General features: G+C 33.7%; 2 protein-coding genes across 3 annotated transcripts; both read right to left on the bottom strand.

Moving 5' to 3' along the window:
- Positions 1-635: 635 nt before the first annotated feature.
- Positions 636-4,612, bottom strand: SIGE (sigma factor E). Of its 2 annotated transcripts, none has more exons than XM_079035138.1 (6): positions 4,458-4,612; positions 2,416-3,179; positions 2,192-2,338; positions 1,856-2,092; positions 1,426-1,689; positions 636-1,063 (listed from the first exon to the last, which is right to left on the bottom strand). In XM_079035138.1, the coding sequence occupies exons 2-6, from the start codon at positions 3,115-3,117 to the stop codon at positions 866-868; spliced, it is 1,548 nt and encodes a 515-aa protein (XP_078891264.1). In that variant the 5' UTR covers positions 3,118-3,179; positions 4,458-4,612; the 3' UTR covers positions 636-865. The 2 variants fall into 2 exon arrangements, with proteins under 2 accessions (XP_078891264.1, XP_078891265.1); XM_079035139.1 differs by having other exon boundaries at positions 4,463-4,557.
- A 17,405-nt stretch (positions 4,613-22,017) lies between these two features.
- On the bottom strand, positions 22,018-25,459 carry LOC145097569 (CBS domain-containing protein CBSX1, chloroplastic-like). Its single transcript, XM_079035137.1, has 8 exons — positions 25,123-25,459; positions 24,506-24,593; positions 24,331-24,395; positions 24,201-24,249; positions 24,055-24,107; positions 22,862-22,977; positions 22,709-22,766; positions 22,018-22,242 (listed from the first exon to the last, which is right to left on the bottom strand). Exons 1-8 carry the CDS (start codon positions 25,324-25,326, stop codon positions 22,168-22,170), a joined length of 708 nt encoding a protein of 235 aa, XP_078891263.1. The 5' UTR covers positions 25,327-25,459; the 3' UTR covers positions 22,018-22,167.
- Positions 25,460-25,996: the final 537 nt, after the last annotated feature.

The raw sequence follows: 25,996 nt of genomic DNA, 5'->3' as shown, positions 1-25,996 counted from the left end.
GTAGTGCTCTTTCAGCTGAAATGAAGAGAGGGAGAGGTAGAGAGATTGGGAGAGATTTGTGGTTGGAGAGAGTGAGGGAGTGTGGGTTTATGTAGGGGTGTTAAGTAAAATGGAAGGTCAAGATCGCTTCTGAACGGACGGCTAGATCATGAGTCGTGCAACACTTTTCTAATAATTCTATTGACCTTTTTGGTTTGAGACCTCTATTTATACATTTAGCTAGATTTAACTTAATTAGTTTTCCTATTTATGTAGTTTCTCATTTTCTTTGTAATTATACTTTTCTTTCGGAATTATGAAACTTTGGTTGTATTTTACCTCCATTGCTTAGTAGTTTACTATGATCAAATTTTCGGTTTGGTTCAGTATTGGCGATCCAATCTGGTCTTGCTCCATATTGTAAACCTAATTTTGTCTCGTTGAAGTAGAATTTAGAAGAACTGTTGTTTGGTTCTCCCCATAGTGAGAAAATCAAAATATTTGAATGATTCTTGAGAGAATTACTTACATATTAAAAAAAAAAAAAAAAAAAAAAAAAGGATTCCTGGGAGAAAATTAGCATTGTAAATCCAAAAGTGTTTTGTTTCTAACACCTTCAAATCCGATTCTTTTGTTTTAGTTGCTCAAAACACAAGTAAGAGAACCAGACGCATGTACTTTCACCTTGTCACCAATTTTACATCTCTGTTTGGTTTATTAGCAACACGATCCCACCAAACTCCCTATAATCAGAATTCTCTTTACTATAGTGTAATGAAACTACAATGTACGAGTGTTGTTTTATGGTTTTTTAGCTCATAACTATGATACAGGTGTTGTCATTCGTATACACACAATTTTTATATTCATGTAGAAAAGGAATCCTTCACAAGAGATAGTGGCGTAGATATTCAACTCGAGCTGGATGTTTGAGCTTCATCAGAGCCTTCACTTCATGCTTCCTAACCATTTCTCTTGATATATTCAAATTACCCGCAATCTCTCCCAGTGTTCTATTCCCTTTTCCATCCAATCCATATCTTTGTCTTATCACCAAGCTCTCCTTCGGTTTCAATGAATCAAGCTTCATACATGCATACATGCATAGTTTTAATCTCAAAAAAAAACCTTATATTTTATGTTTTTTTTCAGATTAAATCTCAAAAAAAAAATTGCCTGAAAAAAACCTTGTATTTTTTTTCCCGATCTAACCCCTTTAGTCATTTTTTTTCCAAAAATTTTTGAAGTGCGAGGGTTTTTTCAAAAAAGTATTTAGAAAGTTGAAAGTTTTTTCGGAAAAAAAAAAAAACACAAAGTTGAGGGCTTTTCGGAAACAATGAAAAAATGAAAGGTCCTTTTCAAACAAAAAAATAAATTTGAGTTTTAATCCGGAAAAAACCAAAACTAAAAAAAACCAAACATGAGATTAGGAAATATTGAAATTACCACATCATCGAGGGCAAGCCTGAGAAGAGCAGTTTGGCGTCTCTCATCATCACCAACACCATCGTTATCCTCAATCGTGTTAATAAATTCTTCCTGTGTGACTGAATTTCTTCTGTTTAGAGAGAGAATGGGTTTTGATACTTTTGTCACTTCACGGTATCTCTGAAGTGAAATTCCAGCTTTCTTTGCTATCTCTTCGTCTGTTGGAGTTCTCATAAGTTCAAACCATAGCTTCTTTTTCGCCTTTTGTATCTCTATTCTAACCTGCATCCATCCATCCAAGATTTCAAGTCTCTCAATATTGTTTCTATGCTAATTCATACAATACGACAAATTATTACAATCACATTGACTAATCTCTCAAGACACCCTCAATTACACCTACATACAGAACAAGAAGAAAGAATAAAAATTACGACAAAAAACATACCGATTCAAGGCCAAAGGGTACTTTAAAGAAACTTGAAAGTGTCATAGAACGTATGATAGCATGTCGAATCCAAAACAAAGCGTATGTTGAAAGCTGTAATTTTCTTCCAGGTTCAAAGCGATCAATGGCTGTGATCAAACCCTTTACTCCTGCTTGGCAAAAGTCTTGGAAATTTCTTCCATTTGCAAACTCTTGAAAATATTTGTTCATCACAAACAAAACCAGTCGAAGATTATGCTGCATGTACATTATCATAACAATTGTTAAGCAAAAACGAACAACTTGCTATATATAGTAAGTTTAATATAAGAGAAACGAAAACCTAACTTGTCACACCTTAATTAGTTTGTTTCTAGCTGCTTGACCAAATCCAATTTGTTTTCTCAGTTGTGATACGTTCATGTTTGTAGCCTCTGCTAACTCTCCATCTGTTGGTTCTCTTTCCAAAGTTTTCTCCAACTCTTCTCTCACTCCAATGATTGCCTATTGTAGCAAAAGAAACCACTAAGAAATAGACAAAATTATACAAAAATAGATTTGAAGAGACTCGAATTTGTTACCTTCATTGTTTGTAATAACTTAAAGAGTCGAGTGTGTTCTGAAGAAGGAAGAACCGGTGGGATTTTCATTTTCTTCCAATCTAAACTTCCTAAATCTGTAGAGGCTGTGTAGTCTTTAACCAGTCTGTTGATCTTTTCATCTTCATTCACCTTTCCTTGTTTTCTTTTCAAATTTGATGTAATTAATGTTGAGTTTTTCTCACTTTTCAGATGAATCCTTTTCTCAAGAGTCAACCTTTGCAACTTTTTATGGTGCCCCCTTACAATATCAACGGTTGTGTTTTTTAGCTTCTCATTGGTATCAAAGTTTTTCTTTTTTCTTCGTGGAGTTTTTTTCACATGATCATTTGTATCAGAGTCAATGGTTGTTGGACTTGGACTGAGTTTGTATAATCTATCGAGTTCAGCTGCAGCTTCATTGTAATCCAAATCTAATGAGCATGAAGGAGCTTCAACAGTGGACAAAGCTTGTACTCTTTCTGAAGGCTTTTTACTTCGTCTAAGTCTTTTTGGGTTTTCTTTAGATTTGTCGACAGATAAATTTGCAGATTCTTTGGAAGAAACTAAAGCTGTGTTCTTGGGTTTATCTGTTTTGAATGCTAATATTGACTTTCTTTTGAATGGAGATTGATGAGAAGAGAATCTTGCACTTAATCCAAGTGGGGTCCTTGCAGCAGAGCTAGATACAGTCACAACTCCCATGCCAAGATGTATCTAAGCAGAAATTTTGAATAATGGAAGAGCTTTTACTTGTAAGATAATTCCTACAACAAACAAATAGGTAAATCCATAGAATCATTAAATAGAAAAAGGAGTAAATGTAAATCAACTTCTACTCGTTCAAGTATAGCATGTTGGATACAAAACAAATAGGTTAACTCCACAGGATCATTAAATTGGTAATTCTAGTTGTTTCGAATTATAAATGGTTAAAAATCACTTCAATCTCAATCGACACAACTTTAAAGTTTGATTGAAAAGTTTTCACAATGCTATGGAACAAGCAGGAGAGATTAGGATCAAGCCCTTGTTAATCAGAAACATATGTACATAACATAACATTCTAGGCATCATTGAAAAAAATATCATTTTGTTTTCTATAACTTAATAACCAAACGCTCATAAAAACAGAACAATGATCAAAGAAATGAAAATATTCAAGGTGACAAATAGTGATTGAGAGCCCTTATATACAATGCGAAGATTAGACTGAACAAAACTGAACTGGACAATGCAAATAATTTGTATAGCATTTGGTAAGACTGGAACAGAATATATAACAAGTTGTCTGATTGAGTTTGGTTAAGCGAGAACACAACAAAACAAAAAGCTAGAATTACCATATTGTCTTTTTACTAAAAAAAACATACTAAAAATCAAATCTAGCTTACACATCACCTTAAATTTAACAACAATTTTACATGAGTTACTTAAAAATCCATTAATTAAAATAATATCTTTCAAAATGAATAAAGTTCTCAACCCAAATTATTTAAAATATCCATAATGCTATTGATTGTAGAACTCCAATGGAGGGATTCTTCCATATGCCGATTATAAGGTGAAACTAGTGTGCTTTACTTGTCACCCATGACATAAATAATTTAACATTGATAAACACCACTTGAGCTTAACCTAAATGTTCCATATGCAGATTCAGGTTTGCACTTTTTGACCCATTTATTAAACGTGTCTAGTTTGTGTCAACATGTTTAAATTTGATCCGACCTGTTTGCCACGACCCGACCCGTTTTCCATGTCTAATTGCATGATTCACGAAAAACTCGATAAGCTATGCCCCTTTAATACTAATAATAATCCTCAATATATATCACTATTTACTCTCAAGACATATCACCAAGTAAATAACGATAGCTATGATACAGAAAAAGTCCCCTTTAATACAGAAAAATCTCGATGAAAAAACATCCAATTAAACAACGATAGCATTGTTTAATACATAAAATTGATCATGATGCAAATACGATATCTATTCAGGCAAAAAAAAATTAGAGACGATGAATAAAAGAGGTGTAGCGTACCTTACAGTGTAGATGCTTCGATTGGTGGATTTGTGTGCTACTAATGAAAGACAAAATCGGGGTCGTATTAAAAAAATTAGTGGTTGGGATATTTATATGTAGGAAATGATCACTGTCTTCAAAGGTTCGGACTTCATATAACCACAAAGAAGTAGAGGATATAAAGAAGAGACGCGTGTTCCACCTTCTTCCATAAACTTATAGAGTAAATTACAAAAATGGTCCTTATGATAATGTGGTTTATTTTAATCAAGTCAAATTTTTTTTCTATAATAACCCTGAACATCCCTCTACGTGTTCCCCCTTCTTCCATAAACTTCTAGAGTAAAATAGTAAATTACAAAAATAGTCCTTATAGTTACGTGGTTTTTTGAATCAAGTCCATTTATAATGTTGAACATCCCTCTACTTATTACATATCGAACGATGAGATGATTTTGTTGTCGTCTTTAGGTTCAATCATGAATTACTCTTATTAATAACATATTTATTTCTTGTTATTGTAATTTTACAACCTCAGAGCAATCCAACACAATGTATTAATATGAGGTTGTGAAATCCAATGGAATTAATATATAATACGGTGTCGAATCTTATTTTTTTCGAATCAATGAAAATGAATGTTGCCGGTTCTTCTTAGTTCATTATACGTTATACTTCAATATTTTTTCTTGTTTGATTCGTTATTTTCTCTAAAAATATATGTTTTGGATCTCTTAATTGTATTTGTTTTGATTATTGAAGGATTTTGATCCTTTTTATATTAATCACCCATGTTTTATGAATCAAATCGAAATTGGTATGGTTTTAGCGAGGGATGAGTCTTTCTTTTAAGATTATAAGTAATAAATAAGAGATAAAAATTAACTTAAATAATAATTAAAGGTAAAATAGTCTTTTTGTATCTTATATATAGACCAAAATCAAAACAACATTAAACTTTGAGGACGGCCAATGTTACAATTAAAACATGAACTTAATTCCACAAATCACATAATCATAAGGACCTTTTTGTAACCAATTGGCTCCTGCTGCTGTCCATAGGCTTATGAGCCTCCACATCACAGCTTTCAAATGGATTTGAATTGCCACGTTTCAGTTTTATGCAAGCCATGTTGGTGTATTCTTGCTATGAAAGCTTTGCAAAGATAATTTGATATTAGGTCATCCACATCAGATGATGGTGTAATAACATATAGTTTTTTAAATGTATCTGGCCAGCTTTTACAATAACTTTTATATCAATTCAAAAACACTTATTTTTCAAAAATGGTCTCACTACCACGTCAAACATCTAATTTGTATTTTTTTAATTTATATGTAAAATATTTATATTTAGTATTAGTTAATGTTAATTAAAAGTTTATTACTGACTTATAAATTGAACAATTTTTAATAGATAAGTATATTTATATAATAAAAGTTAATGTAATCATTATATACATAAATCTAATATGTAAATAACAAGTAGCATGTATAATTTTCTAATAGTAAAATATTTCATATAAAAACAAAACAAATTAGATTTTGAAGTAAACTGTGGGACCATATTGCAAGGCCTTCAGATCCTGAAAGACAAGAGCTTAGGTGGATTTGAAATATGCTTATGTGGACTTGCAATTTTCATTTCCAAGAACCGGTGTGGAAGGTCTTATATAACAACCAGACGATATTCCGTGCTTACGTCTTATATAATGACTTTCATATTCACTATAGTTGGATGACTCTTCCTGCCTTGCTTCCCCATTTCGCATGCAGCACAGAGATGGTCATTGTCGTATTTTAAGAGAGGAAACCCTCACATGTGATCACCAAGAACAAGCTTGTTGATATCTTTGAAGTTGAGGTGCGAAAGTCTTCGATGTCATAGTCAACTATCATCTGTAGGTGCTTTCGTCAGTAGGCAGATGGCAGGCTTCCCTCGGATAGGATACATGCTCAGTGGGTACATTTCGCCTTTGCATTTTGATTTTAGAAGCACTGACTTTGTCTTTTTCTCAATGATTTCTGATCCTTCGTCATCAACCAAAACTTTCAATCATGTGACAACAATTAACTGCGAAATACTTATCAGATTGTGTTGCAGTCCCTCTACATATGCCACTTTGCGAATAGAAAATTATCTGTTAGTGATCATCCCATATCCTTTAATCTCTCTAAGTGAGTTATTTATGATCTTCACTCTTCCACCGTCTTTTAGCTCTCTGTACTCTCGCAATACCTCCTTTCCACCTATCATGTGACGCGAGCAGCCACTATCGATGTACCATTCTGAGTCAACTACTCGTCATGGATCACTTGCGAAAATCAAGCAGATTTAGGAACCCAAAGGTGTATGGATCCTCATGAGCCTTTCACAGAAATACGACAAGTAATTGCAAAATCAACCATATAAGTACGCTTAACTAAGGTGGTGCTATCTTTCTTTGTTATTTGAAACACCTTAATCCTATTATCTTTTAAGTTCGTATCTTTTGAAGACGATTGATTTTGTTTATTTTTGATTTGATTCTACACGAATTGTTTCTCAACTTTCTTTGAGTTAGATTTGGTCCTTGTGTTTGGAATTTGTGGACTCGAAACTATTTTTCCTTTTCCATTAACATCTTGCGATGTTCTCTCAGGATGCGAAACTTTAGGTTTAGAAAAACAAGGTTTCGGTTTCTCCATAGGTTTTGTGTTGTTTGGAAAAGCATTTTTTTATGAAAAGCTTTGTCATTTTGAGACTTGTGAAGATTGAGGTTGGTTTCACGAAAAAATCCTAGGATTCGCATGTGAAGAGACTTTCGTAGTTCGATTGGAAGGTTTTCTGTTGCGAACGTAGTTGAGATTCTTTGATTGCTAGAACTGCTTCCTTTCCTTGAGATTCTTGTTATATCTAGCATTCCTTTTGCGTTTTTGAGCTGCGAACTGCTCTGAGGATTTGTGAATGCTGGACCTAGGTTTTTGCTTTTTGGTAGGGGTTTCGGTCTAAACTGACGATGTATCACTTGGAACACTCTTAGTTCCACTTAGACTTCCCTTTTTATAGCTTGAATTGACTTTGTTTAAAGGTTCTGCTATGTATCGGCTCTTCATTTTCCATGAGGTCATTTCAAACAGACCTTTGGTTTCGTCTACATTGTCGATTGGAGCATACCAACAGAACTCATCATAGCCATCTTTGTTATCATCGTTGACCATGGACATTAATTCAATTGTTTGATTTTTGTTCAGTCCTTTAGTTGTGAAAACTTGATTAGGGATAGTTTGGACTTTTGGGAAAACAGTTCCTTTGGCTTTTAAGACTTTAGATTTGTTTTCAGAAATACATGCGAACTCGACTGAACTTTTAGAAATTAGGACTTTCGCAGGTTCAGGTTCGGTTTTAACAAACTCTGAACAATCAACCTTATCTCCTACAGAGATTTCACTCATATCACGGTCATCATCGAATTCATATGTGTTTTCAACAACTCAACTTTGTACTCAATGAGTCAAACATCTACACAGTTTCAGTTTTAATTTTATGTTTATCATTTTCATCCAAAAGTTGCTTTATCATATTCTTGTGATCTTTGGACTTAATATATGATTCAATTTTGTCCAGTCCTACCTTGTAAGCGTTTGAAACTTCATCAGATGAGACAATGGACTCGCACTTGTAGCAGTCAGCGTCGATTTCATCTTCCTTTAGTTCAAAGAATGGTAAGATCATTTTGTGAATTTTCTTACCAATCTCACAATCAAGGTGCAACTAAGTAATATTAAAATAAAACCTTTTTGCAATCAAACAGAACATGTTACGTTGTTTCAAAAGCATTAAATTATCCCGTTGCAAGTAAATTAACTCATCCCTAGACTTAGATAAATCAGACTCTATCTTCTCTATCCACATGCGTTTCTCCTCACTCTTTGATGAAACCTTGCTAATTTGATCGGTTAAGTTAGAGTTTGTTAAACGAGCTCTTTTTAAATTATCACTAAAACTTGAAAAAAGTGTATCTTAAATCATTTAGTTCAGTTTCGTAAGGAGATATGGGTATATTTAGAGTCTCGAGAATAGAGTTTACCTTGTTGATGACCTGCTCGTACTCGCTTATTTGTTCAGGAACAATTTTTGCAGCAAAGCATCTTTCAGAAGCACGGTCACCGTCGGTAGCATATCCTCTCAGTCCTGACACATCATTCGTCACCATCAAGCATCTACCTCCAAACTACAAATCTTCTTCCTTCGCTGCGAAACTTCTTCCATGAGTAAGCTTGTGAACCTCCTCATCTTCGGAATCAGTGGACCAGACTTCAACCCTGCCAAAATCATCTTCAGTATCGTTTTCCTGCAAAATCAAAACAGACATAGAGTTATCAGCATTCTTTCTCTTCTTTATCTCCTCGAGCTTTCAGAGATAATATGTCTCATCGTCTTCTCCTTTCTTCTTCTCGTTCAACCTTCGCCACATGCACTCCTTGGCTTACTGGTTTTTTCCATGACAGTAATTACAATCATAGCCATAGTCACCCATGAGCTTCTTCTCCTTCTTGTCATCTTCTTTCTGAGAACTGTTTGCATTCTCCTCTTTTACCTTCTCAGAGCTGTAGCTTCCTTGCCAGTTTTGGTTCTTGTTCCTGTTGAAGTTCTTATGTGCGAACCTCTTTGGGTTGGACACCATCATTGCAAACTCTTCTTTAGAAAGTTCACAATCGGAGAGCTCAATCTTTGAATCATCATCTTCTATAGCCTTCTTACCCTTAGCTACAAGTGTCATCGAACCTACTCCAGAAACAATTTTCCCTTCTTTTGTCACTTCATCTTCATGTGACCTTAGGATACCAACAAGCTTAGCCAACATGTAGTTCTTGAACTACTCATGTGCTTTAACAGTAGAAAAAGCATCCTTCCATTCAGACCTTAGACCATTCATGAACGTGACTTTTTGCTCAATAAGCTCACGTCCAGTCTTATGATTCATCATCCTGCTGAGAAGATGATTATAGGGATTGAAGGTCTGATATAAACTTTCTTTAGGATTTTTCACAAAAGCTCCAAACTCTGACAGTAGTAAAGTTTGAGTCGAATGCTCCAGATCAGCGTCAGTAGAGTACAATTCCTTAAGCCTATCCCAGATAGCTTTTGTTGTATCATATGAACTAACCAAACGAACAGTCTCTGGTGGTAGGGAAAACCTAATAATCCTCATTTCCTTGACGTTGCTAATTAACTTTTCCTTCTCATCTTGTGGAACATCCTTCACTTCATGAAGAAACTTGTTATAGTCAGCCTGAGTTTTAATTACTCTCCTAGTTCTAGTATGAACAAATGTCCCAATTGTGATGGCTTCCCAGATCAGATAGCCATTGTCTTCTAGGCCAAGGATTTATTCTTCAAAATGCAATGCCCACACTTTATATTCACTAGGGAATAAGATAGGAATCCTGGTTGTGGATCTAATGCCGCTTGAGAGATTTATCGAGTTAACGTGAGAATATTCTGAATGCATGTTTATATATCGAACAAAACCTGTATGAACCAGATGTGTAAACAAGATTAGGGTAATATTAAGATCAAGATCAACGTCAACATTTGAACAAACGATGATGACGACTGAAACAAGATCCAATAATAGCGGAAACCCTAAAAGCTTCTTTCAACAGAAGAGATGTGTATAGATTACACAGTCTCCTGATCAGATACCAATTGTTAGGATTGAATCCTAGTTAGATCGAATAGATTCAAACAAGTAAAGAATATGAACACAACAAATAGATCAAAATGTGCTTAATGATTATAAGCCACAGCCTCAGAAGAACTCGATGAAGAAATGATATTGTGGCTTTCATGCATGTAGCCGTAGCTTGAAGACGAGGGGCGGTGTGGTGTAATGCGTGTAGGGTTACAAGACTATTTCCAAAGTTACAAAATACGGTGCCTGCATGCACTTTAAATACTATAACCCTATTAATAAATAACGAGTGGACAGGCCCAACCCAATTACAAAATGGACTAAACTAACAATCACAATGACATAACACTTATACCCAACAGATATGAAAAATTATGCGTAATCCCTAGATCAACCAAAAACGAATCAAGAACATGATTCTTAAATTCTGAGCCATTATCACTTTTGATCTTTCTGACTTTCTTTCTAAAACTGAGTTCAATGTGTTTGATGAAATCGATCGTTACTTGAGCAGTTTCTAACTTCTGATGAAAAAACTAAACCCAAGTAAACCATGAAAAATCATTGACAATGACCAATATGTACCTCTTCTTGTTGAGAGTCTCAACAGTCGAAGGTCCACAAAGATCAATGTGAAGAAGTTCCTGAGGTTCGATGATCTTCGGATTGATAACAATTGGATACCCATGACGGTGTTGCTTCCCCTGTTCGCATGCAACACATAACGAATCATTATCAAAATTTTAAAACGAATAAGCCTCAAACAAGATCATTTACCACCAATTTGTTCAGATTTTTGAAATTCAGGTGAGACAATCTACGATGCCACAGCCAGCTTAAATCAGACGATGCCTTCGAAAGTAAGCAAACAGAGGGTACACCAACGATTGGCTTGATATCAAGAGTGAACATATCACCTTTCCTCTTAGAATTGAGTAAAACCTCTTTGGTTTCTTTGTTTGAAATGACACTGCCTTCCTCATCGAATACCACTTGATTACCAGTGCCCACAACAAGTTGTGAAAAACTAACCAAGTTGTATTTAAGACCTTCGACATATGCCACTCGATTGAATGTGAACTTGCCATTTGTAACTTTCCCAAAGCCTTTAACCTTGCATTTCTGGTGATTTCCAAATTTCACAACTCCAACATTTTCCAAACTTCGATAATCTCGTAAATTTTCCTTTCGACCTATTATGTGACGAGAGCAACCACTGTCGATGTACCAGTGTTCAGCGTATTTCTCGTCACTTAATACATGCGATCAATTAAATAATTTAGGTCCCCAAGTATGTTGGGATCCTTGTTGATTAGATTGAAATTCATTATGAAATAAAGAACCTCATACCCAATTCTAAGCCTTAGATTTCAAACTATTAATCAAGTCAACTTCTATAGACTTAGGTATCGAAATGAAATCATTCATTGGTTTAGGTTCAACATTGGCTTTCCTTTTTTCCTCAACATTTAGTTTTAACTCAACTTTTTCTTTGGGAACAACTTTCCATTTTTTAACAGAAGGATTAAAAGAGAGTTAATAAATCCATAGTGATATGGTTTACATTTAATTAAATTAAAAGTGTAATTTATTAAATTAGACCACCTAGTATTTTAAAAGTGTAAAATACACCCTTATACTATATATAACATTAAAAGTCTAATATTATATATGTATAACTTAAACTGCTAGTCTTACCGTTAGTAGGCCTCATTCACGAAGCCGGTCTATAAGGGGGGTATAAGGTTATGGCCTATAAAATGGTCGTTTAATAGGTGTCCACTCTCACCCACCGCTTCCTTGATTGGTGGAGGGTTGTTAGCCGAACGGGTAGGATAGGGCAAACCTTTTCCATTAAAAGTATAATGAAGTATAAAGTGACTAATTTTTTTTTCAAAATTCCCAATCTTAGTTACTTTAGGCAAAAGTGAATTGATGCAATTCCATGAAATTACACTTTGTACCCTTGCGAAGACGTTAGTGGAGCGTGTATGGTTAACCGACACACTAAATGGGTTCTTAGCAAAGGTAGAAAAGGGTGACTTGATGTTTGTCATAGTTCGGTGGAGTGTGTGTGGTTAACTGGCACATCGAATAGATGATTGTAACATTGGGAGCACCATGTAAGTTTGCATGGTTATTCACACCCTATTTTGTGATCCTCGGCATCCCAGTCACAAATCGAGGGGCATATCGATATTTAAACATGTCATTGAAAGGTTCAATGAATCTTAAAGGATCTAGGAGTTTTCAATACATTTAAAACTTAATCTCTTTTTCGTTTTTCATAGTGGAAAATTAGTGAATCGTCATTCACTTACCTTCAAATGTTCTGCAATTTGGGTTACGGCATCCCTCTCCCAAGTTGTAAAGTATTATGTTGGGTCCTAGCCTTAATATCTCATTTGGGTGTTTTATTAAGGACTCAATCAATCAACTAACTTGAATTTTTTTTCCCGTTTTGTAGATGTCAAAGTATGACAACTATGGTCTTCCTAAATCTCGTGGAACAAGCTTTCCACATGAAGATGATATTCCACGATTCAATCGAGGAACACGAGATCATGCTTCACTTCCTCCACCTTCTCCTATTGTTCTCCCTAACCCACAAGTTCAAAGGCTTGAAAAGTTTAAGCTCACTCAAGCCCTTTTGGCAAGTAAACATGAAGAAGGAAAGTCAGTGTGTGCACACGTCTTAGAGATGAAGTCACACATTGATAGGTTAAGAATGTTAGGAGTCGTTATCTGTGACGAGCTGGCTGTTGGATGGGTTCTTCAGTCACTTCCTGACTCATATAGTGAGTTCATAAGAGAGTACTACATGATAGACCACGACAAGACCCTCATCGATCTCACTTATTTGTTTATTGCTGCTGAATCAGCGATGATTTGGCGCACAGGAAAAGCAAAGTTGATTGGTGGATCTGCCTTCTAGACCTCTATGGATATAGGCAATGGCAACGAAAGGCATGCCATGGTCGAAAAGTTTGATCATAAGAGAAAGGCAAAGTCTGAAGTAGTTCCGTGTGCTATTCCAAAAGAGTCAATTTGCTTTTATTGCCAAGAGAAGGGGCATTGGAGACGAAGCTGTCCTGTCTACCTGAGAGATCTAAGAGATGGGAGAGTCAAAAAGTATGAATCTACTTCAATTAAAATTCATTATCTAACTCCATTAAGTTCCTATTCATTGATTATTAATACATAATGTGATAAGATTGCATTTGAATGTTTTGCAGGATTAGAGAAAAGAGAGGAAGTTTGATGTAAGAGCAAGATGAGTCTGATCACGAAGAAATGGATCACGATCGCATGGATTCGAAGATCAGATTTTGAGCTTAGAAAGTTATGATAAAATTGTTAGGAATATTTGATTACATAGTTTTTCAATTGATTTTGCATTATACGGACATGTTTTCCGCTGCTTTTATGAATAAAATAAATTTTTGATTTGTCTTATATATATATATATATATATATATATATATATATATATATATATATATCCTTGCAATGAAATCGTTGTGAAAAGTTGATGTTTGTGTATTTCTATAAATGGATGTAATTCTTAGTTATGTTATTTATGGTAGTGTCAAAATTTTCTAAGTAAGGAAAGATTCTCATCACCCAAGTTTCAATTGGACAGAAACTTGGAATCATATGATTTGAATCATGTGATGTATGGAAATCTTGGTACTTAGGAAATTAAGACTAATTCCTTGATCACACAAGTAAGTGAGTCAAGTGAAGGACTAAAGAAATAGAACAAAATGTTGTGCACTAGTCAATTCCACCACAAATAACAATAAGCCTATTCGTCATAATTTACTAAAAGTCTAGTAAATGTGGTTATGCTTACAAGATTAAGTGGAATTCTGAATCATTGAAAAGTTTCAATGAGAGGCAGAACAAATAAGAAGAATCAATTAGGCAGAAAGATAAAAGTTTCTCCAATCTAAGAAGAAGGGAGAGTACTTTTGTATCGGATTTTATGATCGTCTTAATGATTAAGAACCATATCACAATTGATCCTCTAAGGACATCTTAGTGCACTAGTATGTATAAGAAGAGGAATAGGAAATTGTTGAATTGGTTAAATCAAAAAGGATGAGTCATACTTCGTTCCAAAATCAAGTCTTAGAATCGTACTCTAAGATTGTGAATTGAGTGACACACACTCATCAAATGTGAAGTAGAAAAATTGTTTTTCTTACTCTTGCACTTTTGAAATGTGAAGTGACACACACTCATCAAATGTGAAGTAGAAATGTTTCTTGATAAGAGAATCTTATATGTCAAGAGGTCGGTGGAAGTCTAAATGATCTTGAAAAGTTTCGGGAACTAATCAAGAGTAAACATATTATTAAACACTAGCACACGACTTGAGGTTTGTAACCCATCGTGTAGACATGATCTTGTTTCTGTGTCATTCCGATTTAGTAAACTATGCATATGAGTTCTAAGAGTTCTCAATAGAATGCATAAGGCAAGCACCTTATTCAATGAAAGTACATTGACTGGAATAGGTGAGCTGCTAGATAACTTGGAAGCAATGGTGGGACCCTTGATGGCAAGAAATTAAGAATGAACAACTTTTGTCCATAAGAGTTTGAATTTGTCACAAACATTATCTTTCGATTATGGTTATGGCAAATTCACATGGATAGGAACACATACACCATAAAATCTAAGTGTCATATGGTTTCTCTCCTTCAAGAAAATGATTGTGAGGAAACGCTTTCACTAAGAGAGATTTTAAGGAGATAGAGATTATGTAAATTGCATTCTCAAATTCGATTATGATTGCGGCATCCCTCTTCATAGTTCGAATTGTGAGAGTTGGCAATTAGTCTGAACATTTGGGACTTAGTAATATAAGTTCTGAATTAGTTTAGACACACATTTGAGCTTATCCAATGGAAGGTGTATAAGGTTGAGAAGCTTATATAAAGGCATATCAAAGCATATCGTATTAGAAACAATGAACTTTGGAAGTCAATAAGTATTGTTTTCTAGAAGTTTAGCTGGTTTCTAAATACGTGTCAGAGCTAGTGGGAGCATAAATGTTATGCTGGAATGGATATAATCATCATGTTAGTGGGAGCATGATTATTATTTAAGTATTTCAAGTTCGCAATATTAATTATAGAAAAACAAAAGTTTCACTTTGCAAAATTGCAGGGCTAGAAAAGTTGTTTTTGCTATAATTAAGGGAGAGAATGTTATACTTCGTTTCCAATCTAAAAGCTTAGATTGAGAAATTTAATTGTGTTTAGTCAAGAGTATATTTATTATTTGCATTCTCAAAATACGATTATGATTACGACATCCCTCTTCATAGTTCGAATTTTGAGAACACGGAAAATAGAAATATTATGACGATATTATAGTAAGAAACTGGTAAAGTATAATGTTTTTCATTGCGTCATTGTATCCCATACGCTTCGGGTATAGGATCGATTGCATATGTTGTAATATTCAACCGTTCTAAAATTTTCCAAATGCCTAGGGCATTTAGAGGGAAAAAAAGGAAATATAACTAGTTTTGACTAAAATAATTAAGCAACTGCCAAGGACAATCTAAGGTTCGCCAAGGATTGGTTGCTTGTGGATAGTTGGAAGTATAGTCATAGATGGACCATTTTGACATTATTATGAATAGATAAGATTCTATTTAGAATGAATTGTCATATGGCAAATATGTAAATGTTTCATATTGGGAGTTGGATATCGAGAATCAATGTCTAGATTAGAAACTTTTATGCAAGAAGGATGTTCAAAGGAATGTACTTTGAATATGAGACTTCATGAATATGGAATTGTCTTGTAACAATCTCTAATAGAGCATTTTGTAATTTCGTTGGTCGAGTCTTGGTGACTTTTGTGTCGTGACATTACGAAATGACCGTTGCATAAAATGTTAGAATCTAACATATTCTAGTAGTGGCGAGAATTTTATATTCTTACACTAATGGATTAGGAATTGTGAAATGAGTGTGATTGAAAATGTTATTCAATTATACTATTTCACAAAGTAAGGACTATAAGTAAACATAGTGTGCATGCTAAGAGCATAGGAAAATTGTTGTTATAATTCAAGTAATAAGTTGATTACCCGAAACATTATACAATGAATAATGTGTAATCAATATGGTGATTAAATAAAAGGAGTTTTATTTATACTCAAAAGTTTGGGTCCATATTGGGTTCGATTATTCTTGTGTTTCACTTTGCATGTTTTGACTTCCTAAATAATAAGATTATTTGAATGTTCCACAGTCGCTCATACTTTGGGAGCAAGTATGAAAGAAGATTGGCATGAATTGGTTTGTAGATTGACTAAAGTGTATTAGACATAGCAAAAGTTTGTTGCAACGTTTATGAGTGCTTATGAATATGATTTGAGCATTAGATTAAACCCACGCTCACTTGGATCGCTTCATGGGTTTTATCACGAGTGATTGGTGAGACGATAATATCTTATATTCTTGAAACCGAGATGTGTAAGTTGTATCTTGCGAGTCGGTTACACATTGATAATATGTAAACGCACCAGTAACTTTGTGTTATAAAATGTACTGTTGTGTGTGATTCAGTGAGTGAGTCCCAACGAGCATTGAGTCGAAGTTTATCTGTTCCTTTTACCCAAAGTGGGATAAAAGCAATATCTGTTGGCCCCTCGATGATTTAGCGATGACACTTAAGCGTTTGGCCAAGCCGGGACTAAGTTGATGTGTTCAACTGTAGTCGGTTGTCAGTCTTCATAAATCGAAAATCGGGAAACAACACATAGAATGAGAGAATGATTTCAATCCATGTCTCACGTCTATACGATATCTAGAATGGAGGAATATATAATCCCTTATCTAAAGGATGCGTATCCAATAAGATCAGAGTTGACAGCGGCTTTTGAAAGCTACGATTGTGGATCAGGATCTGAAGTCATACGGAGAATAGTTATTAGACTTATCCAAGTGGGAGAATGTTGGATTAGTGTCTAAGTCCATAACTCTTTTGGTATGTACTTGACCCAATGGTGCATGGTCCTTTTGGGTTGCCTTCACCAAAGCAACTTGATAGGATGAATTATGGAGATGGAGTATTAATTTTGATTTATTAATATATTATGAGAATAATATATTAAAGGAGAAATCATATTGTTTAATTAATATTAGTCAATAATTAATTAAGAATTAATTTTTGTGGCTAAAAGACATTAATTAAATAAAGGGGACTAGAACTGTCAATTGTGTGATAGTTGAATATTAGGCTAATGGACTCCATAGAGGATGGAGTGCACGAATTCTATGGGGAAACCCATTAGAAATCGTCCAAGGCCTCTAAGGAGGGAGTCCATGGGCTGCTTAGGGCCTAAGCAATTAAATTAGGGTTTCCTTGTTAGATAACCCTAATAGTCTCACATATTTAAGGACCCCTAGGGCATCAAAAACGTGGCTAACTGATTCCTTAGGGTTTCTAGACGTTTTTGGGTGCCTCTCCTCTTCTCCTTCTTCATCCTCTTTCTCTTGGTGTTTGTGAGCCATTAGAGGAGTGACATTTGTGACTCTAAGCTTTCTGAAGCCATTACAGGGAGGATTTGAGATTGTTATTGCTACATAACAATCAAGGTAAGATCTAAACCCTATTCTTATGTTAATATCGATTATCACATGCTAGATCTAGGGTTTAAAGTCTTGGATGAATGCATGTACAATAGAGAAACCTAGATCCAAGCATTAGGGTTTGCATGAGCACATAGGATGTTCTTATGGCCAAAACCCATCAATAACCATGCCACAAACTTATTAGCTTGACTTATTCCTGTATGGTAAGCTTGAACTTGATGGTGTTCTTCAAGATAGTACAACCTCCCACGCCTAGTACCAGAACCAAGAATCTAATTTGTCACTAAATTCTGAAAAACACATTCATTTTTCCAAAAAATCACGTAGCAATTCAAGGCGTCAATAATTTGACTAACTGATAGCAAGTTAGATGACAATGAGGGAACCACAAGAGCATAATCAAGGTTCATAGAGTTTGGAACCTTTACATAACCTTCATCTATTACAGGTGCTTCACTTCTATTGGCTGCATTTACTTTGTTCAATTTGGATGTATGAATTTTTAATATTTTTGAGGGGTCATTTGTCGTGTGATCAGTGGCACCTATATCAATTATCCAACTATCATTATTAGATTGATCACGATGAAACATACCAAATTTGGTTGATGTGTGTGTTACCATTGGAGTTATACCCTCTTCGGTTTGAGATGTGTTGGCAATGGATGTGTGATTCACTTTCTTCCTTGGTTTCATTGTGAAATTCCACCACTCTGGGTATCCAATGATATCATAGCATTTTTTGTTTCGAGTGCCCTTCTTCACAACAGTGGGTGCATGTGAAGGAACTTATTTTACCATTTGAGTTCTTTCCTTTTGCATGACGATTTTGAGTAGTCATGTGGACCATGTTATTTTGTTCCACTTTTGGTTCCTCTATAAACTGCCTTTAATTATGGTCTTTGCAGATGTATGTGTAACAAGACTCTAAGCTTAAGGGGGTCTTTTCTCAAGATTTCTCTTCGAGCCTAATTGAAATCGGAATCCAATCGTGCCAGAAAAATGCGGACCTGGAGACGTGACATCGTCTTGTTCATAGAAACAGTCTCGTCTATTGTATCCTCCTAGTAGAAAATCAAGTATCGATTTCTAAGAATAAACTAACAAATTGTAGGGCTCGTCCGTTTTGTCGAGTGTTAAACGACCTCTGATTCAAATCAATAATTGAGTTTCATCAGTTCCGTCATAGAAGGTCTTGTCTATCGCCTCCCATATATTCGTTGTTGTTTGAAGGCGGATGAAGCGATGAATCAAGGGTGAACTCATCGAGTCAATCAGCCAGCTCTTAACTCGGTTGTTGTCAATCAACCAAATTTCGAGTTGTTTTTCATCTTCAGTGGGTTTGGAAGTTTTACCGGTGAGATAACCAAATTTGTTCCTTGCTCTGATTTGCATTTCCATTAATTGAGACCATAAAGGCTAATCTATGTCATCTAGGATGACTCCTGTGGGAAAGGGTGCATCTTGCATATTCTGCACGATGACTTGGGATGAGCTAGAGCATACTTTATCACCTATCACTGCCAGGATACGCTAAGAACTTCGGTAATTACAAACTTTTTTATGGTATTAGTTATATTTAATATTTTAAAATTCAACGAATTAGCAATTAATGGTCTCCGATTAATCCCCGTCTAGCCGATTAATCCCTTAACCCCAGTCCACCGACTAGCAAACGCCTATCATTTTTTACAACCTTGATATATATATATATATATATATATATATATATATATATATATATATATATATATATACACACACACACACACACACAAACACACACCAATTATGATACATGTATTTATACATGGAAACATAAAACAAACCAATCCGATTTACAACCTCTATTCAAGGAGATAAATAAGACTACAACAAACTACAAATTATCTCTCTCTATTCAAGGAGATAGATAAGACTACAACAAACTACAAATTATCTCTCTAACTTATGACTCTCGCCAACATTTGGGAGCATGGATAAATGAAATTGGATAAAAGATTTATGCAATTGATACATGATTAATTTCTTAGGTACCAAGAAACAAAGATGTCGAGATTGGAGTTGTTAGTTGAATTCTCTTTGGTGCAGAAAGGACATCTTGATTACTTGAATTCTCATCAGGTTGTTTTTTTTCTACGAATTAGACTATTTAGAGGAATACCGGATCATTATTCATTTCAACTGAAAGTTCTTAGCATCATCAATCGTCTTAGAGAACCGGGAGCAATGGTAATGGGCTCAATTATTGTTTTGTTTTATAAATATAAATTCTAATAAAAACGTATTTAAAAAGAGAAATTAAATATCGTCCTACGGTTTCTTCCTACCTACCTTCCTACATATGTTAAATTGTGACAAATGGATTAAAATATTATTAATTACATTAAATATGACTCATATCACCATTTGACATATAGTAGGATGAGTAAGAAAAAAAGATAAGATGATATTTAATTTCTCATTAAAAAATATAAATTAAACTATTCTCAATATATTCATGTATTTGTATTAATGTAATAACAATCTAATAAAATAAATTAAACTACAATTATATTTAATATTAATATTAAAAAATAACTAATCATATTAATTGTGGGACAGCAAAACAATAGAATTGCCATAGAAAATATTTGACATTACCCCGGTTCTATAATATCTGCTGAATTGCCGATCACATCAGTGAAGTAATGTGTTTTTTTAAAGTTCAAACTAATCGTTAGATAATGGGCTCAATTAAGTTAATGGTAATGGGCTTCCGCCTGAATGAATAAAAGAAACGGGAGTACGAAAAAGAAAAAATAACGACAGATAAAAAGCAGCTTACTAATGGCAAATAAAAAAGTTGTACAAAGTGTGGGTAGAAGGAGGTTGTACAAATAAGTAATAAGTGTGGGTTGAAGGAATCGAACAAATTTCATTTGGAACGAAAGGAATCGAACAAAGATACTTGGGCTTATCATCAGAAGGTTATGCGTGGGCTTTGTTTAAAAAAGAAGCTTCAATTGCTCAAAAGTAATATCAATAAATGATTACTTTTATCTAGAAAAATATTCAAAGTTCTACTAAGGTTGATCTTCGAATAAAAATCAATAATATAGATACACGTTTGGATGGTGGAATAGCAACCACGATTGATTTGGAAGATTGTCTTCTCTAAAGAAAAATGATAAAATATGGTGGGGTGGAGGGAGATGAAAACTCAAAAACTTTCATGATATGTTCAACCGGATTAATGCAGAAAAGTTTTCTTATTTTGGAAATTTTTAATGAAGTCTTAAAAGTTTTTTTAAACAGAAAAATCTTGATCATTTAACATTTTGTCCAATTAACGAAAAAGTCATTTTTTATATTTGAACAACAAATGACAGATTATATGATTTTTTTTAAATAATGAACTTTTCTGCTAAGAAAAATTTAGAACTTTTTTGAAACTTTTTCCAAAAAGTTTGAGATTTTTCTGTAGATTTTCTTATGTTCAACCTTATAAGACAATTTTTTTAAGTACTTTACTTCCAAGTTCAACCATCTTCATATGAATCGAATTATCAAGCAAAATCGAGTTTTCTAAAATCCTAAATGTTGATCATATTTATGTTCATTGAAGATCCTTTCACAAGACTATAAATTAAAATAGCGATACATGATTGTGGGAATGAAAAATCTCCTAATCCCCAACGATTTATGTTTGATTTTATCAAATGCTTTTGGGATGTAATTCAATATGATATGGTTGATTTACTAATGCATTTTCAATAATCCTTTTTTATCCCGAAATGATGAAATCCCTCATTTCTTGCCCAAATTTGTTAAATATCATAATTAATCTAATTGGTTGCTAATACAAAACTATCGATTGTGCTTGGTTATTGACAATGTCAAGTTCAAGACTAAACTTTTTAATTCAAAAGTTAGAAAACACTTCTATAATCAGTTTTGGGGAGTATTGCTATATATATATATATATATATATATATATATATATATATATATATATATATATATATATATATATATATATATATATATATATTCCATTTTTAAGGCTCCAAAAATGGTCATTTTATCTAATCAATGCGACATATAAGCATTAAATCTTTGATGGTATGAGTAGTTACACGGATATTGACAAAAGTGATCAAGTAATTGTGAATATGAAATGTGAAAAGTACAATGCATGTGCCTTTGTATGAAAATTGTCCCTACCATTTTCATGAAGTAAATTATAAAGGTGCCCCATTGAATGACATTACTTGTTTTTAAAAACAATACTACAACATTATGATCTCAATTGGATAATTATAGTATAGTAGATCTACAAATAAAGAATTAAGTTTTATTACAAATTACCAAAAATTTTGGAACTAATTTCGTTACTAGTTTGCTACATGCATAAAAATCACCAACGCAACTATTCCTTCAAACATTATTATGTTTTCATTTCACTCGCCTTTTTTATTTGTAAGGCAGCTCTTACAACATTTCCTCTTGTAATAATCCCCACCTTCATATGTACAAACAATGGCTATCAGAATGGGTAGTACTAAATGACCGTTTTACCCTTACATCCCCAAACTCAAATTTCACAATATTCATCGATTTCAACTATAAAACGTAGCATTTTACGAATTTGACTTAATTAGTTTTCCTTTTTATTAACCCAAGTATGCCGACATTTTGTTTAATATTTTTTAAAGAGAAATTGTCAGAAAAGTCCCAATATTTTCAGAAAAGTTACACTTTAGTCCCAAGTATTTTTTAACATAAAAGTCCCGATTATTTGTAAAAACATGATAATATGTCATTTCCTGTTTAAAAAAAAAAGGACTTTGTTGTTAATTTGAGCCAAAATGAAATCATCAGGACTTTTACGTTTAAAAAAAACTTGGGGCAAAAGTGTAACTTTTTCGAAAATATTGGGACTTTTTTGGCAATTTCCCTTTTTTGACGGTACTAAAAAAGGTTCTTACCAGCTTTCCCTCCCCATCTACAACCGGAAGGCGGCGATATTTGGTTTCAAGTAACAATCTGACGTCATGAAAAAAAAAATTATAAGATTTTTTTTTTTTTTGGTTATAAAATGATAATAAAAATAAATTTCTGAAAAATAAGGTTGAACAAACCTTGCAGCATCTTCAAGATTAGTATTTTCACGAACTACTAATGGCGCAGGTGTCATTAAATCACCAACCAACTTCCCATCGGTTTTACTTAGCAAATTTTGTACTTCATTAAATGTCTGTAATTTTTTAATATATGAAATTACAATACGAAACTAATCCAATAAAAAGAATAGATTGAGAGTTTGATAGATATGGTCTGTTTGGTATGATGGAATGGAATCATGAAAGGAATGGAATGGATCATTACATTCCATTGTCATGTTGGGAGGGAAGAAAGGAAGGAGTCATTCAAACATGTTGTTTGTTTTGTATAAATAGGAAACTAAACTTGATAATAAAGAAAAAGATGTAACTTTATGTAATAAACTTTAATTAAATAAAGATATATTGTTATATAATTTGCATGGTTTTTATGCAGAAAATTCCCATTCTTTTGGGAAAATTTTTGATAAGGTCCTAATTTTTTTTTTTTTTTGAACAAAAAGGTCTTGATTATTTAATTTTACACGATAATCTGTCATTTCCTGTTAAAATAAAAATAAAAACTTTTTCAATAATTTGGGCAAAATATTATATAATCGGGACTTTTCTGTTTAAAAAAAAAACTTTAGGATTTTATCAGAAACTTTCCCAAAATAATGAGACTTTTCTGCATAAAACCCTAATTTGCATATAAACATATTTCATTTTGTTTAAAGGGTTAATCTCATAAAAGGCCTTATATTTTATGTTTTTTCCAGATTAAACCTCGTCTTTATTTTTTTCATGAAAAAAACCTTTTTTTTTTCTTTTTTTCCGAAAAAACCCTCGACTGTCTTTTTTTTTCCGAAAAAAACCCCCAACCTACTAAATGTTTCCAAATAAATCCTCAACTTTTTTAGTTTTTTCTAAAAAAACCCTCACACTTTACAACCTTTTTAGAGAAAAATGACTAAAAGGGCCAGATCGGAAAAAATGAAAAAATGCAAGGTCTTTTTCATGAAAAAAATAAATAAAGCTGAGGCTTAATCCGGAAAAAACACAAAATGTAAGGTCTTTTATGAGATTAACCCTTGTTTAAAATACATTATATGTATTTCAATTAGCTAAAAACATGTCTATGATCTAAAACACGTTTACAAAATAAAAAGAAATAAACATCATAATCTCTTTAAATATTTTTGAAAAATAAATAAAAAATTAAATAAACTTACCTTCCAGGTGCTATCAACCTCCGGGAACATGCCCGTATCAGGTCGGGCAGGGCCTAATAAAAATATTAAAATATTAGAAAATATAAAAAGTGGGACCCACAAAATAAAATTTAAATCTTTTTGGTATTTTAAGTTATGCTTATTACCTGATACAGAGTCCAGTGCTAATAAGTCATAATCTGAAACCAATCCAACCTGTAACAAGAAGAATCAAGTTCTAAATACGTTATAAAGAATATCAATTCAATCAAATAGAGAGGAAAAAAAAAACGTTACCAATTTCCAGTTATCATCAATTACAGGAAATCCGGTGATTCTGTGTTCTACAAGAGCTTCTAGAGCTGTTGGATGAAATCCATTAGAAAAATGGGGGAAGAAAGTTAAGAGATCGATGAATTTGTTTGTTGCAAATTCCAAATTGAAATGAAGCAATGAAGCAATGAAGCAATACCTTCGTCTACTGTTGTTGTAGGCTTAACGACATGTAACTCCTCTTTTGTAGTCATGAAATCACCCACAATTAAGACTCCATTTCTTGGCTAGAAACAAGAACCAAACTTGTCAAAGATCCTGAAGGAAAGAGAAATTGAGAGTTTGAAAGGGTTTAGTGTAAGGGACAGATTGGTGACGAATTCTATGATTTTTATTTCATTTCAAGATTTATGTAATTAAAGTCTGTTGCTTAGTTCCTTTTTCGATGGCTGTTTTTAAGTTGTTTATGTTGCTGATATACTATTTGAATTTTGAAGAGCGATGTGCGAGTAGATATAAAAGCGTGCTACTTTATGCCCCCATTATGCCTACAAAGTGTTTGATGAAATTCCTCTTACAAAATTTTCTTTGAATCTTATTATCCAGTCCTAAAATTTGTTATTAACTAACGAATTACACCTAAATAAGTACACGGAGGAGCTGAACGACCGATAGTAAATGAACAACCAAGCTCAATTTTGTACAAGCAACTTCAAAATCAGACGAACATGATTATTGATTATATACATAAGCAAAAATCCACAAACAAGTTACGGGAAATTTAGATTCACAGAAAATTTGAGAAAAAAAGTGTACCGGTACGGAATTACCGGTCAAGGTAGCTGCTCCGGCGACGGTGAAAGTGGGTCTGCGAGAAACTGGAAGGAGGCGAGAAGATGGGTGAGTATAGATAAATGATGGAGGGGGTGAGATTAGAGAAAGCGGATGATGGTGGAAGAGGGTGGCGGAACGGAATTGAGAGAGAGATAATGGGTCTAGAAGCGGAGGGATAGAAGCCATGGTTGACGGTGTCGATGTTGCGTGGAGGAGGGAGATGGGGATGAGATATCTAATGCGGCCTCTGGCGGAGAAATTCCAGACGCCGATGGAAAATATCGTGGATTCTTGGAAACTCTTATGGCTATGGTTTTGTTTTTCTTTTAATATAGTTTAAAAAAATTTCCAACATAAATGTAGTCTTTTTAGAAGGTTTAGTTGTAGTTTTGGGCAGGAAGTTAATTGTTTTAGGGGAAAATGACTCTTGAGGGTAATTAACTTTTGTGTTTGTACTTATTTGGTCCTTTTTTTTTGTATTCAATATACCATCGAACTTGTTGTTGGTGTTTACCATAGCCCTTTTGACCGGCTTTTGACCTGTGATAGCCGGTCAAAGGGTTATGGTGAACACAGACAACAAGTTCGATGGTATATTGAGTACAAAAAAAAAAGAAAAGGGACCAAATGAGAACAAACGCAACAGTTGGTTACCCTCCTGATTCATTTTCCCTTTACTCATTTACAACAAATCCCACATCATTTCCTACTGATATTAATGACTTTTATGAGATTCATTCTTGCTTCTCTTCAAAACATAACCTACGAAAGGACATTATTCATACATGTACAACTTTGTAATGCACTTGAATATTTATTAGGGGGATCTTGACTAAGCAGACGCATTTCATGACTT

Source organism: Lactuca serriola, chromosome 4, assembly GCF_051521515.1.
Source record: "Lactuca serriola cultivar US96UC23 chromosome 4, Lser_US96UC23_V15, whole genome shotgun sequence".
Classification (NCBI taxonomy): domain Eukaryota; kingdom Viridiplantae; phylum Streptophyta; class Magnoliopsida; order Asterales; family Asteraceae; genus Lactuca; species Lactuca serriola.
This window is presented reverse-complemented; position numbering and strand designations above follow the sequence as displayed.

What these genes read in the sequence shown, in the direction of transcription:
- SIGE (XM_079035138.1), bottom strand. Translation starts at nt 3,117, where the DNA reads ATGGGAGTTGTGACTGTATCTAGCTCTGCTGCAAGGACCCCACTTGGA. An exon ending in CTAGAAACAAACTAATTAAG is followed by an intron (nt 2,093 to 2,191) that starts GTGTGACAAGTT and finishes ATGTACATGCAG; the next exon opens with CATAATCTTCGACTGGTTTT. An exon ending in TACCCTTTGGCCTTGAATCG is followed by an intron (nt 1,690 to 1,855) that starts GTATGTTTTTTG and finishes GGATGGATGCAG; the next exon opens with GTTAGAATAGAGATACAAAA.
- LOC145097569 (XM_079035137.1), bottom strand. Translation starts at nt 25,326, where the DNA reads ATGGCTTCTATCCCTCCGCTTCTAGACCCATTATCTCTCTCTCAATTC. An exon ending in AGCACTGGACTCTGTATCAG is followed by an intron (nt 24,108 to 24,200) that starts GTAATAAGCATA and finishes TATTTTTATTAG; the next exon opens with GCCCTGCCCGACCTGATACG. An exon ending in AATCTTGAAGATGCTGCAAG is followed by an intron (nt 22,767 to 22,861) that starts GTTTGTTCAACC and finishes TCATGACGTCAG; the next exon opens with ATTGTTACTTGAAACCAAAT.